The sequence below is a fragment of the Tupaia chinensis genome, unplaced genomic scaffold, assembly GCF_000334495.1.
Source record: "Tupaia chinensis unplaced genomic scaffold, TupChi_1.0 Scaffold000067_1, whole genome shotgun sequence".
Lineage (NCBI taxonomy): Eukaryota > Metazoa > Chordata > Mammalia > Scandentia > Tupaiidae > Tupaia > Tupaia belangeri.
This window is the reverse complement of record NW_006159526.1, coordinates 2,325,601-2,341,021: the sequence shown is the minus strand read 5'-3', so window position 1 is coordinate 2,341,021 and position 15,421 is coordinate 2,325,601. Positions and strand designations below refer to the sequence as shown.

General features: G+C 48.8%; 1 protein-coding gene across 1 annotated transcript in view; it reads left to right on the top strand.

Moving 5' to 3' along the window:
• CEACAM20 (CEA cell adhesion molecule 20) overlaps positions 1 to 15,421 on the top strand; it is a 78,263-nt gene that overhangs the window by 57,602 nt on the left and 5,240 nt on the right. The window contains exons 10-16 of the mRNA XM_006142145.3: positions 2,847 to 2,921; positions 3,678 to 3,956; positions 4,728 to 5,009; positions 6,928 to 7,206; positions 10,491 to 10,769; positions 14,691 to 14,817; positions 15,041 to 15,126. Of these exons, the coding sequence (XP_006142207.1) occupies positions 2,847 to 2,921; positions 3,678 to 3,956; positions 4,728 to 5,009; positions 6,928 to 7,206; positions 10,491 to 10,769; positions 14,691 to 14,817; positions 15,041 to 15,126 (1,407 nt within the window). The remainder of the gene's footprint in view (positions 1 to 2,846; positions 2,922 to 3,677; positions 3,957 to 4,727; positions 5,010 to 6,927; positions 7,207 to 10,490; positions 10,770 to 14,690; positions 14,818 to 15,040; positions 15,127 to 15,421) is intronic.

Here is a 15,421-nt window from a genome sequence, read left to right as displayed (position 1 = left end):
ATTGTAAGCTAACAGAAATGGACAGAGGGACAGGCGTGAGACAGACAGAGGGACAGGCGTGAGACAGACAGAGGGAGCAGGACAGGTCTGTGTGGCCGGCCCACTCATCCCAACGGGGGATGTGTGTGAAATTTTTGCCTAAAGGGCATCTGAGCTAAAAGGGAGAAACTGGAATATGTTTATTAAAAAGAGCATTTTGGAGGTGACAAGAGGATTTCGCACTGAGTCACATGCAGAAATGAGAACTCAGCCAGCACTGCTGTGTGAGCCTGAGACCAGCTCCTCCCTCTCTGAGCCTGAAGGTGGCAGAGACTCCACAGTCCTCCCGGGAGACAGAGCGCTGTCAGCCTTTTCTGCAGGATCTCTCTGCAAGGTTTGCCTCCTCTTGGAGGCAAAGACGCTGCGATAAGGAAGCAGGAGAAAGAGGCCAGAAGGGCTCTGTGGAAGGAGGCTTCCCATCCGAGGGGTGGGACGGGCCTGCTGCCGATGTGCTCACTTGCATCACCTCATTTATCCTTAGACAGTTATGTGAGACGGGCACTATTTTACAATGTCTGAGATTCAGAGAGGTCATCACTTGCCCAAGGATGAGGGGACTTTAGAGAAGTAGTGGAGGGACCAGCAGTTGGCATAATGGCTCTGTCGCTGGACTCCCACGTAGTCCGCTGTGGTTCGAGTTCCGGACCTGGTGGCTTAAACTCACACTGGGCACATGTGTGTGTGTGTGTGTGTGTGTGTGTGTGTGTGGTGTGGCCATCACCCCTGGGGAGTGATTTCTCACTTTCTATCTCTCTGTCTCTCTCTGTCTTTCTGGCAAGTGCACGCGCCCTATAGCAAAAATCACTGAACCGGTCTGGGAAATATTTCATGATGGGTGAAGTCTCTTTAATAAGCAAAATGAGAAATAGTGATTGACTGTTTAAAAAATTATAATAATAATTATTGGGAAAAGCATGGAAAAGATATTGAATGATAAAGCGGGGAGATTGATATCTCTGTATTGACTGACATGCATGGCATTCCCTTTTGAAAAAGCAATGGAAGTCAATGTAAAGTTATATGTAATCTAGTGTAATAGAAAGAAGATTATGATGATAATAAAATAAAAAAAAATTAAAAAAGAAAGTAGTGGAAAATAGAATTGAAGTACAAGTTTATTTTGGTGCAAAAATTTTATTTTTTTAAAAAAGTTTTTGCCCTACAGTATGTGCATTCACCAGAGAGAGGCAGTAGAGGGAAAGTAAGAAATCACCCCTTGTAGAGAATGGCCGTGCCCCTTCTCCTCCATTCTCTTGCCAGGATTTTGGGCGTACATGCACACACTCTCTGCATGAGTTTCAAGCCACCAGGTGCAGGACTTGAACCACCCTCGGCCATGTGAGAGTCCAGCACTTTAGCCACTAGGCCACCTGCTGGCCCTAGCACAAAACGTTTTTAAATCGACAGTTTTTTTTATTTTTCCATAATATGCATTTTCCCATAAATGTTCTTCAAAAAGTTCATGGAAACAATTCCATTTTCCACAAATCTTTTGGAGTCCCTTCATAGCGTAACCATGCCACACCTGCCATCTCACTCACACTGATGACAGCCAGATGAGCCAAGCTCTACGACTCTAACCATTTTGCAGTTGAAGAAACTGAGGCTCACAAAAGGCAGGTCTGAGGCCCATGAGAATAGAGCCAGCAGGAACCAGCAGTTAGTGTAATGGCTATGTCGCTGGATTCCCACGTAGTCAACTGCGGTTCGCGTCCCGGACCCGGTGGCTTACAACTCACACCGGGTGCGTGTGCGTGCGTGCCCAAGATCCCGAGAGGAGAATGGAGGAGAAGGGATTGTGGCATGACCATCCCTCCTGGGGGGTGATTTCTTGCTTTCTGTCTCTGTCTCTGTCTGTCTGGCAAGCACACGTGCCCTATAGCGAAAACCTCTCAAAAAATTTTTTTTTAAAAATAGAGCCAGCTAATACCAGAATCCATATTTGCTCCCAAATATCTTCAGAGCCCATTCCTTTGGCCACTGACTGAGCAGGGGATGGGGCAGTGCACGGAACAAACCAGGGTCATTTGAGGGGCAGAGTGGGGGCATGGTGACCAGCTGCTGGGAGAGCGGAGAGGCCATCAAGGGCACCTACATCGCTGCTGGGATCAGGTCCTGCCCGCCCATGCCCACAGACGCCTGCAGCTTGCAGAACCGTGTGCAGAGCGACCAGTGGAAAACTGGGAACGCCTGCCGCTCTGCCCCGCTTTCCTCTTCCGTGCAAGGGTAAGCTCCACCTGAGAGCAAGTCTGAGGAAGTACTAAAGGTTAATTTCTCCTGCTAGATATAATAGTAGAAGTTCCTTTTTAGCAGACGTTGGCTCTGCGCCCAACCACCTGCAGACAGGAAGAATCGCAGTGTTGATATCACGGTATTTAGGTGCCGGCAAATTCAGGTTTACCTTCTGCCATTACGACATGGGCTTGCCAAGTGCCTACGTCACCTCTCTGAGCACCGTTTCCCTCACGGTGGAACGAACGGGGAGGATATCACCTGTCTCCAGTATAGTGGGGTTCACTGGAGGGAGCGCTGTGACCACCAGGCGGACCCACTGACAGCTTGCCAAAATTCATTACCACCCCCTGGCAACCCTAGGGGGCACGTGATATGCCCACTGCGCAGCTGAGGAAACTGAGGCTCAACGAGGACAAAACACGCTGGAAGTCCTATGGCTTATAAGGGGGACTCGTGCCTCTAGGGCTGCATGCCACGCCTGCCACTCAGACCTTTGTCCACCTCTGAGGACCATACCTGGACACCCCTCAACACACTGCCCCTCCCTGAATGCCTCCTCTCTCCCCTTGCAGCCTCGCTTCTCAGCACATGGAGTCCTCCCACTGCAGCCCAGCTCACCCTCTACACCACCCCACTTGCCACCCAAAGTGAGTAGAATTCATTATCCTGTCTACGTTTGGGATCCCCTGCACACCCCAGGCTCACGGCAGATGCAGAGGCATGGGCACGGGAAACTAGGCCCCCATTTTAATCTCTGCCTCCATAGAGATCACCCATATGGGTCCCATGCCCAAGTCCCAAGAGGATGAATCTGATTGGCTCAGCCGAGGCTCTGGCACTAACCAGTCCAGACACTCATGTTGTAGGTGGAGCATGGGTGTCATGCATGGATCATGGGTGTGGAAGACTGATAAGTGGGTAGGGGCCCTACTGGCATCCCCACTGTGATCTTGATTCTGTTGCAGCTGATTTTGTTTTTAAAGAATGTTTTACTTCATTAATTTCATTTGTTGTCATTCTTTTTCAAAATTTGACTGGAGAGAGAAAGAGAAAGTGAGAAAGCAAACTGCCAGGTCCAGGACTCGAACCATGGTCAGCCACGTGGGAATGCAGTGCCTTAACCACCACATCACCCACTGGCCCTTTTGTAGCTGATAGTGTCCTGGACCCTCTGCTCTACTTGCACAATCTCATTCAATGGGCCTGAAGAGGGGAAATAAGTTGTCCAAGACCACACTTAGAATGAGCAGCAGATCCAGCATCTAGGTCCAGACTCTCCTGTGCCTGCCAGAAATTCTGATCTACTCCCGCCCCTCTGGGCCCTTCTGTGACTGCGTCTTCTCTGTTTTGCCTCTGTCTGAGTCTCCATCTCTGTCTCCCTCTCCTGTGTTCTCTCTCTGCAGAACCGCCGTCCAAGCCTACCATTACGGTCAGCTCTACCACTGCCGTCGAGCAGAGGGACCGCATAACCTTCTACTGTGGCACCAACGACGTTGACATCACCATCCACTGGGTCTTTCAAAACCAGGACCTGGTGTTCCAGGAGCGCATGCAGCTATCTGTGGATGGCAAGACCCTCACTATCCTTACTGTCCAGCGAGAGGACTCTGGGGATTACCAGTGCGAAGTCTGGAATGCCCATGGAATCCAGAGCAGTGATCCCACTTCCCTGATTGTGTGGTGTGAGTCCCTTTCCATTCCACCAGGCTCCTCACTGACAATCTACTTCCTCGGCGCTTCCTTCAGTCTCACAGCTTAAAAGACCACCCAAATGTATCTAAAATTGAGCTCCCAAACCTCAGATGTTTGATCCAAAATCTTGCGTAGGGAGGAGTGAGCGAAGAACATGAGCTGGCCTATGTGGGGTCTTTGAAAAATTCATAGGAAATGTGTATTTTAAATTAAATCATGTATAGACTTCAAAAGGCTTGCATCAAAATCAACTTTAAACCCATGCCCATAAACTTTTAGAAGTCCCCTCATATATTTTTTTTTTGAAGAGGTTTTTGCTATAGGGCATGTGCGCTTGCCAGACAGAGAGAGACAGAGAGACAGAAAGTGAGAAATCACCCCCCAGGGGGGATGGCCACGCCACAGTCCCTTCTCCTCCATTCTCCTCTTGGGATCTTGGGCATGCACGCACACATGCCCGGTGTGAGTTTAAGCCACTGGGTCCAGGACTCGAACCGTGGTTGACTACATGGGAGTCCAGTGTCGCTGAAACTGCTGGTCCCCCAAGTCCCCTCATATTTTAGACATGTCTTCCAATGTTGCTTTACCCAGGGAGAAGGCTGACAGTTGATCTGCCTCGGAGTCTTGCACCTCTTTTGCAGTTGATCCGAGCTCCAGCTCGAGTGGGGAGGAGGGAAACATCACTTATTAACCCCTCAGAGCCCTGTGAGAAAGCTGTTGCTGATCCACTGTTACTGCTCTGATTGTCCCCAATCTCCCAGATGGTCCTGACCCTGTGGAAATCACGTCGGACCCTGTTGTACCCAATGGGAAGGTGGTCGAGGTGACAGAGGGCTCCACTGTGAACCTCATGGCGAAAACACTGTCTCATCCAACTCCTTCCTATGCCTGGCTTCTCCCGGATGACTCCATCCCATCTTACACTGGAAGAACACTCACCATCCATGACATATCTAAGCAACATGAAGGTGTGTACAGGTGCTTGGTGTCCAACAGTGACACCCACCTGTCCCGCGTCGGAGTTCTTGAAGTCCAAGTCCTTGGTAAGTCTCCTTTCCTGGTTCTTCCCCTTTGTTCTGAGCATCAGCAGCCATCAGTGTCAGAAGGAACAGGTTCCTAATCTGGGTCTTTGGACTTTCTGTTTGAGGGGGTGATTCCCAGTAGGTATCAACTTATACCCAAAATGTTTGTGTCGTGTTCCAGGGAAATAGTCAACGGTTGTCATCAGAGTCTTAGAGGGGACTGGAACTTGAACAGTTTGAGTCACTCAGCTATACCAGTACCCCCGAGTTGAGGAGGACCTGGAGGACTGGGAATTTCCTGTGTGACTGGTGCTGGTCAGGGCTCTGACCACAGAGGAGGCTGGCCACACCTTCCACGAGGCCCTGCTGCCTCTCTGGGAGGTGTCTGTGACCGAATTCTCTAGAAGTAGGGAGGTCGATTGTTTCTATGTACAGACACTAACACGACACTTACATATTCCGTACACACACACACACCCCATAACCATACAAGCACAGCATACACATATGTGCACGAGCACAACAGACGCAAGTAATTCATGTAGAAAACATACACAATACCGCAGGCATACAACACAGACTCATACAAAACACATACACACATGATATGCATATTACATAGTCAACACATCCAACAACATAGTACATACTACATCAAAGACACAACACATACTCATTCACAGCATATACACAAATCCACAACTCACACACAATACATTCACACACATTCAAAACATATACACAACATGTGTGGGGACTAGCAGATGGCATAATGGCTATGTCGCTGAACTCCTGTGTAGTTGACAGTGGTTGGAGTCCCAGACCTGGCTTAAACTCACACCGGGCATGTGTGCGTGTGTGCCCAAGATCCTGAAAGGAGAATGGAAGAGAAGGGATTGCAGCATGGGCATGACCCCCTAGGGGGTGATTTCTTGCTTTCTGTCTCTCCGTCTCTGTCTTTTTGGTGAGTGCATGTGCCCTATAGCAAAAACTTCTCCAAAAAAAGAAAGGAAAAACATGTGTGACATACACAAAACACAAATGTGCATATCTCACACACAATGTGTACTGAACAATACCACAGATAAGTGAAATGCCCTCACATAAAATGTATGTACATATAACGTGCACATAGAAGACATACACACATCAGACACTCAACACCCACTCGACATCACGACCACTCAAGACATACAACACAGACAACTGTCACCTAACTCACATGCAGAAAGGCATGTACACAAAGCGCATACACACACTATCCAACATATTTACGTAACACACACACTGCCACAGACATAGAACACATGCTCAGGGTAACCAGGTGGCATGGAGGTTAAGGCAGCTAGATCCCACATGGCTGACTGCGCAGTTTGAGTCCTGGACTTGGCGACTTAAAAAACACTCTGGGCTTGTGTGTGTGCATGCCAAAACCCTGAGAGGAGAATGGAGGATAAGGGATTGCAGCATGGCCACCCCCCAGAAGGCTGATTTCTCACCTTCCCTTTCTCTCTCTCTTCCCCTCCTCTAGTGAGTGCATGCACCCTATAGCAAACTTAAAAAAAGAAAGGAACACACACTCATATACAGAACACATATACACATATAACACACATAAAGCATATATGTATACCACCCACACACTCTCGCTTGCAAGACATATACACACAACACATACCATAGACACAAAATGCACACTCACACGCCAAACACGAACATACCACACACTCTCCACACAAAACCCATAACATATTCACACAATCATACAATACACACTCATCCACAAAAGACATGCTTGTACACAGAGCACTTATCATACATCCCCTCCCTGTCCTCAAAACACCGACCCACATCCCTAGGAAACCCCTGTGAGCCCCTCATGGGTGTGGGGCTCAGAAAGGGTCTCTGAACCTGACCTTGGGTCTCCATGTGTTTCCAGAAACACTGACCAAGCCTCAGGTGGTGCCCTCCAGTATGGACCTCGTGGAGAATGTCAGTTCCGTGAACCTTACCTGCAACACCACCCATGAAAGGGTTTCGGTTCAGTGGTTCCAGAGTGGCCAGTTCATCATGCCCAGTGGGCACCTTGAGCTGTTGGCCAACAATAAGACCCTGGGCATCCATGGCCTCCAGCGGAATGACACGGGGCCCTACGAGTGTCAGATCTGGAACAGGGACAGCCAAGCCCGGAGCGACCCCCTCTGGCTGACCATCAACTGTGAGTTGCCCGTAGTCTAGTCTTCTCCTCCCTCCCTCTTGGAACCTAGAAGGCTCCAGGTTCATGTCCAGAGACCTCTCTGAGTATGCTGGGCACATGATCTGGGCTGGCCAAGGCTGGGATGCATGGCTGCATGAAGACCAGCTGAGGATGCTGTCTCTCTCTCCATCTCTCCCTCTCTCTCAAGAAATAAACAAACACACCAAAAGGCACCAGCAGTTGGCGTAATGGCTATGTCGCTGGATGTCCATGTAGTCAACCACAGTTCGATTCTTGGACCCGGTGGCTTAAACTCACGCCGAGCGTGCGTGCGTGCATGCCCAAGATCCCGAGAGGAGAATGAAGGAGAAGGGATTGCAGTGTGGCCATCTCCCTGGGGGGTGATTTCTTGTTTTCTGTCTCTCTGTCTCTCTGTCTTTCAGTGAGTGTGTGTGCCCTACAGCAAAAACCTTTCCAAAACACACACACACACACACACATACACACACACACAGAGAGAGAGAGAGAGAGAGAGAGAGAGAGAGAGAAGGATGTAGGAATCACAATCAGAGGTGGAAGACTGGGAAAGGATACAAAGTCCCGGTCCACTTTCACGTCTATGAAGTAACAGGGAGACAGAGATGGGCGGAAGTTCTTTCCTGTGCTTTGTACCCTCCTCGGTCTCCCTCTCGTCTTTCCTTCCCACTTTAGTCATTAAACCCCAAGTGTTATTTTGCGCTCTCTCTGTGCTGAGCAGCATGGTGGGCACTTGATAATGGCCATGTCTGTCAGTGCCCATAGCCTACGGGGGACAGGGGACACCAATAACCAGGCAAATAAAATACGAGATATTAAATGCTGTCATGGCGCATGAAGAGAGCATCTGGGGGGCCTCGAGGGAGCCAGTGTGGAGGGTGTGAGACAGCTCATCGTGACAGGTGATGTTACCATGAGATCTGAAGGACAGGTAGGAGCAGGTGAGAGAGAGCTGACTCAGGGGACAGCACCCCAGGCAGCAGGAAGGGAGAGGGAGCATGTGTGATGGCTTCACAGCAAAAGCGAACATGGAGATGGAATATCCAAGAAAGATCTTATTCCTGAATGAGAGTGGGAGATGCGGAAGGTGGGTGGTGGGGCCAGAAAGGTCTGTGAGAGTCACAGTGTGAATGAACTCATCGACCACCGGTTTTGGCCCCGGGACACTGGTGAGCCAAAGAAGGTTCTGAGCAGAAGGCAGAGTGCATCAGGGTTGTACTTAGGAAAACCCTCTGGCTGCTGTTTGGAGAATGAAACTGGGACGGGGAGATCAGGAGGGGCCTGAGGTGAAAGTGAAGGGTCCCAAAGGCCATGGGGTTAGGATGGGGGAAAAGTAACGGATTCAAAGGATGTTTAGGAGGGGGAATGGACAGGATTTCCTCCTCTCCTACAATGTCCCAACAAGAAACTCAGCCTACTTCTTTCCAGTAGTTCACATATTTTTTTTAAAAAAGAGATTTTTGCTATTAGATGTGTGTGCTCGCCAGAGAGACAGAAAGAGAGAAAGCAAGAAATCATTCCCTGGGGGGATAGATGGCCATGCTGTAATCCCTTCTCCTCCATTCTCCTCCTGGGATTTGGGGGTATGCATGCACATATGCCCGGCATGAGTTTCCAATTGCAGGGTCTGGGACCTGAACCATGGTCGGCCACGTGGGAGTCCAGCAATTTAACCACTGCACCACCTGCTGGGCCCACATTATTTTAAATAAGACATGACTCTCAAACTCCTTTAGCTTGAATGAGAAATCCAATAGGTACTTTTTTTAAACTGCCAGTGGCTCCATGGGCTCACCAAAGACAGAGAGAAAAAGTGGCCCCCAGTGGGACATGATACGATTCCTTCTCCTCCATTCCTGTCCTTTTGGGATTTGGTGCATGCATGTACACGCTCCTGGCGCATTTTTCAAGCTGCCGGGGCCAGGATTCAAATTATGATGAGCCATTTGGGATCCACCTCCTATAACCACCAAGCTATAGGACTAGTCGCCAACAGCTACTTTCATTTGATCCCTTCATGGGAGGAGGGCAAAGTACCAATGATCTCTTTCTGATGCTACAAAACGATTTTGGAAGTGTTTGTATTATTGAGCATACACAGTATTAGAGGTTAAGAGCCCACACATGGAGCACAGCACTAATTTCAGAAGCCTGGGTATTTTGTTGTTGTTGTTTGTTTGTTTGTTTGTTTTGCCATAGGGTGCATGCATGTGCCAGAGTGAGACAGAGAGGGAAAGTAAGAAATCACCCCCTGGAGGGATGCCCACGATGCAATTCCTTCCCATTCTCTTAGGATTTGGAGCACACATGCACATGCAATCAGCATGCTTTTCAAGCCACCAGGACTAGGACTTGAACCGTGGTCAGCCATGTGGGAGTCCAGCACCTTAGCCATCACAGTCCTAAAGCCTGGATATCTTACAAAATGCCTTTTGCAAAGGCAGACTTTTTTTTTTTTTCCTTTTTCTTTTTCTTTAGAGAGAGATTTTTGCTACAGGGTGCTTGCGTAGGAGAGACAGAGAGATAGAAAGTGAGAACTCACCCAGGGGGGATGGCCGTGCTGCAATCCTTCTCCTCCATTCTCCTCTCAGGATTTTGGGCACAGGCACACATGTGCCCAGCGTGAGTTTCAAGCTGCTGGGTCTGGGACTCGAACCATGGTTGACGACGTGGGAGTCCAGCAACGTAACCGTTATGCCGTCTACTGGGCCCAGGCAGATATTAACTCTTGTGTTTGGATCTCCCCAAGCCCCACATGGTGGACCAGAATCTGCTTGTCAAGCAAGAAAAAGGGAGCATTTTCTCCTTATCTTGCTAAGAGTCCTTTTGTTTTGTTTGTTTGTTTGTTTTTGTTTTTGTTTTTTGTTTTTTAAAAAGGTTTTTGACATAGGGAATGTACATTCACCCAAGAGGAGAGACACAGAGAGACAGAAAGAGGCAAAGTGAGAAATCACTCCCTGGGAGGGATGGCCACACCACAATCCCTTCTCCTCTATTCTCCAGGGACCTTGAGCATGCACACACATGTGCCTGGCATGATTTTCAAGCTGCCAGGTCTGGGTCTTGAACCACAGTTAACCATGTAACCACTGCATTACCTACTGGACTGAGAGTCCTTTCAATAGGGGTTTTCCAAACTGCATTCTGGAATGGCTTCGCTTAAAACTAAGGAGGGGGGGGGAGGCAAAACTTACCATGTGGGGGTGAAAGGCATGGAAAGGGAAAGCTCACCAATGGGGCGGGTGTGTAACACTTGGCTTTGCCCATAGATGGCCCTGACCGAGTGGACATCACCAGGGAGCCGGCATCTGGAGTGGTCAGCACGGTTGAAGCAGAGCTCAACTCCACCCTGACCCTGCGGTGTAGGGCTGAATCCCAGCCAGGCCCTAACTATCGCTGGGACTTTGGACACCTCACTGAGGTGTATGTGGGAGAACAACTGATCATCCAGGCTCTGACCTGGGAACTCCAGGGGACCTACCACTGCACAGCCTCCAACCCTCTGACTGGCCAGGTCCGTTCCGCCTCTGTCCTGGTCAAGGTGGTAGGTGAGTCTCTCAGGTGTACTTTCTCCTGGGATCCAACTGGCCTTTTAGTTTTTTTAATTGTCAGAGGGTATGTGCACTCACCAGAGGGAGAGGGAGAAAGCATCCCCCATGGTCATGCTGCAATCCCTGCTTCTCTGTTTCTCCATCCCGTTGGGATTTGGGACCCAAATACACAGGCCCGGTGTGTTTTTCAAGGTATTAAGACCTGGATTCAAACCATGGTTGGCCATGTGAGAATCAGCTCACTTAGCCAGTAGGCCCTGGGACTGGCCCCTAGATGGTCTTTTCTCACGCTGGCCCTGGCCACATGGGCTGGAGCATGGCATCTAAAGGACTGATTCTCAATCCAGCGCTATTGAATCCCAACCCCTACTGTACAGGTTCTCTCTGCTTCCTGCTGTGTGCCCTGAAAGGCTCACCAGGCTGTTCCATTTTCTTTCTTCCTTCCTTCCTTCCTTTCTTTCTTTCTTTCTTTCTTTCTTTCTTTCTTTCTTTCTTTCTTTCTTTTCTTTTCTTTCTTTCTTTCTTTTTTTTTTTTGGAGAGGTTTTTTGCTATAGGACTCGTGCGCACGCCAGGAAGACAGAGAGAGACAGAGAGACAGAAAGAAAGAAATCACCCCCCAGGGTGGATGGTCACGCCGCAATCCCTTTTCCTCCATTCTCCTCTTGTGATCTTGGGCACGCACGCACATGCGCCCAGCGTGAGTTTAAGTCACCGGGTCCAGGACTCAAACCACGATCAGCTACATGGGAGTCCAGTGACATTATGCTAATTGCTGGTCCCCCATTTTCTAGCCTGTAAATGGGGTTTGTGATGCTCGCTTTTCAGAGTTGTTTAGGACAATGAGAAGGACTCCATCAGTGAGAGGAATGCTCTGGGAAGGGGAGTCGGGAATCATATCAATAGCAAGCGGGCATAATTGGTGTGGAGTCCCTCGTGAGAGGGCAACATAGTGTTACTGCTCACTAAGGTTCAGATCCCGACTCCAGGGCTTATTAGCTGTGTGGCCTGGGGTGAGTTACTTAACCTCTCTAGGCCTCATATGTATTATCTCTAAAACAAATGTTAATGATTGTGCCTATTTATTAGAGCTTTTGAAGATAATTCATATTTGTAAAGCATTTTTGGGGGGAGGGGTAAGGTTTTTGCTATAGGGTACATGCACTCTCAGGAGAGAGGAGAAAGATAGTGAGAGGGAAAGTGAAAAATCACCCCCCAGGAGGAATGGCCACGTCACAATCCTTTCTTCTCCATTCTCCTGGGATTTGGGGCATGCACACACATGTGACCAGCGTGATTTTCAGGCCACTGGGTCCAGAACTTAAACCACGGTTTGTCATTTAGGAGTCCAGCTTGGCATACTGTATTTATTAAAAACAAAACCAAAATTATTCTCTTTTTAAAAAAATGTGCTTGTTGGGAACCAGCAGTTAGCGTAATGGCTATGTTGCTGGACTCTCATGTAGTTGACCACGGTTCGTGTCCTGGACCCGGTGGCTTAAACTCATGCCGGGCACGTGTGCGTGCATGCCCAAGATCCTGAGAGGTGAATGGAGGAGAAAGGATTGTGGCGTGACCATCTCCCCTGGGAGGTGATTTCTTGCTTTCTGTCTCTCTGTCTCTCTCTGTCTGTCTGGCGAGCGCACGTGCCCTATAGCGAAAAACCTCTCCAAAAAAAAAAAAAAAAGTGCTTGTTTATTTACTCAAGAATTATTTTATTTTATTTACTTACTTACTTTTTTTTTTTTCAATTTGACCAGAGAGGGACAGAGAGAGAGAGAATGAGAGAGAAGGAAAGTGAGAAAGCAAGCCACCAGGTCCAGGACTTGAACCGCGGTTGACTAGGTGGGTGCCCAGTGCCCTTAACCACCATGCCACCTCCGGCCCCTTTTTCTTTCAAGATCTTGAAAGACACAGAGAGAGGAAGAGAGACAAAGAGAGAGAAAGATGGGCACCTCTGCCAGGTCTCATCATTCTGCAGTCCCCTTCCTCAGCCCTGGAGCTAGTCGGGATCTTGGGCACATGCACATGAGCCAGCATATTTCAGTCTGGGCTGGGATTCAAATCCAGGTTGACTACATAGCTCCCAGAATTTAGAAGCTACTGCCTGTGGTGTGGTGGCTGAGACATGTAAAATTATTCTGTATACAGCCGGTGCCACATGTCTGAACCAAGCCTTCCCATATATAAGGTCAATCAGCATTCCTTGGGTACTTTCCATCAGCCCTTATTAGGCAAGCCTATTGGCATCTCCATTGTACAGAGGGAGAGACTGAGACCTAAAGACCTAACCCTGTAGTTGTGGTTTTAACCCAGACTGGCCGCCTCACAGCAATGTTCTTAGTTGTCTACTAGACTGAGAACCCCATGTAGCTTCCCAAGGTGCCTTGTCAAATCTTCAGAACAAACCTCTGGTCTTGCTCTGACCATTTGATGGCTGGAGAAATGGAGACCCAGAGGAGGAAGCAGTGAGTTCAGCTGATGCTCATGGGATGTTGTAGACTTGAATAAAATTGCATATGAAGGGGCCAGCAGGTGACATGGTGGTTAAGGCACTGGACTCCCACATGGCCTACCACAGTTCAAGTCCTGAACCTGGTGGCTTACTTTCTCACTTTCCCTTTCTTTCTCTCTTTGTCTCTCTCTGTTCAAATTAAAAACTACTAATACCAAATAAAATTAAATAAATAATTCTTTTTAAAAAATCTGTATGAAGAATTTTCTTGGTGCTCAGAGCTTGTGAGATAGCAGCTTCTATCATCATCTTCTTTTTTTTTAATTATTAAAAGAAAGAAAGTGAGACTCCTCAATGGATTCTTTTCTTTCTTTCTTTCTTTCTTTCTTTTTTTTTTTTTTTGAGAGGTTTTCGCTCACCAGAAAGACAGAGAGAGACAGAGAGACAGAAAGCGAGAAATCACCCCCTAGGGGGGATGGCCACGCCGCAATTCCTTCTCCTCCATTCTCTTCTCGGGATCTTGGGCATGCACACACACGCGCCCGGCATGGGTTTAAGCCGCTGGGTTCAGGACTTGAACTGCGGTCGATTACATGGGAGTCCAGTGACATAGCCATTATGCTAACTGCTGGTCCCCACAATGGATTCTTTATTCAGGGTTACATGAACCCAAACACTCAAGGAGCATCAAGGCAAAGCCAGGTTTGGGCTGTTAAAGTCCTTTTGTCTGGTCCGTGACTCCTCCCCGGGGTACAAGGGGAAGCCATGTTTGATTCATCATCCTGATCAACATTGTCATCACAGCTAACTTTTACCGATTACTTTCAATGAGTCCAAATACTTCATGCATATCCTATGGAGTATTATACATATGGACTATGAATATATGTATATTGAATTTTTCCAGGAATTCTACAGACGGGGCAATATCATTCCCATTTTACAGGAGAGACAATGACATGCAGAGAGATTAAGTAGCATGCCCAAGATCACGCAGCTAAGATTTGAACCCAAGCCATTTGACTCCAGAAATGCTGCTATTAATACCGTAAACTGTTGTCTCCCATTGTCTGGAAAACAAGTGCTTCTAAAATGTCAGTGGAAGGGGAGCCAGCAGTTAGCGTAATGGCTATGTCGCTGGACTCCCATGTAGTTGACCGCAGTTCGTGTCCTGGACCCGGTGGCTTAGAACTCACACCGGGCATGTGTGCGTGTGTGCCCAAGATCCCGAGAGGAGAATGGAGGAGAAGGGACTGCGGAGTGACCATTCCCCCTGGGGTGTGATTTCTCGTTTTCTGTCTCTCTGTCTCTCTCTGTCTGGCGAGAGCACGCACCCTATAGCGAAAACCTCCCCCCCCCCAAAAAAAAAAGTAAAATGTCAGTGGAAGTAGAGTTACAAGAAGGAGACTGGGCGCAGAGACAAAGTTTCGTCAGGCCTAGGTCTTGATTCTCTCTCCTTGCCCAGGTCTCTCAGGCCCCCAGTCCTCCTCCCTGTCTGCAGGGGCCATTGCTGGTATTGTCATCGGGATCCTGGCTGTCATCGCCCTGGTCTCAGGACTGGGCTATTTCCTCTACGTCAGAAGTGCCAGAGGGTAATCCTGGAGTGGGGTAGGGATGTGACCAGCAGAGGGCCCTCCTGTATGTGCGCTGGGGAGAGGGGGGGTTGTCAACCATGGTGCTGAGCCATGTCCGCCGCACATGGGGAATTCAGAGGGCTTGAGGGTGTTGTCCAGGGATGCACGTGGGATATGGGTGGAACCTGTGGAGATGGGTGAGGACTAGGGACACGGAGGAATGAGGACTTTGGGATTTCAGGCCCTCAAAGAGAACATCAGAGAACCCCATCCATGAGACCACACGACCCACTTCCGAGGAGGTGCATCCTACAGTGGCCAATTTCAGTAAGTGACTCCAGAGCTGATTCTAGGGGATGGGGAAGGAAGGCAGAGGTCGGGCTAGGACAAGGCTGGTGCTGGGAGCCTAGATCTCCCCATTCAGTTTTACCCTTTGATCATGGGCAAGCGCTGCCCTCTCCAGACCTTTGTATACCCGTCTGGAATATCCATTTGGAGTCAAGAACGTTGAGGGGTTCTGCCTGCTCCGACAGTCATAGAGAAAGCAGAATAGCATGCCAGCATTCTCTCCTTCCTCAGACTCAGACAATCCTAACTGATTGTTAAGTAAACCAAAAACAAC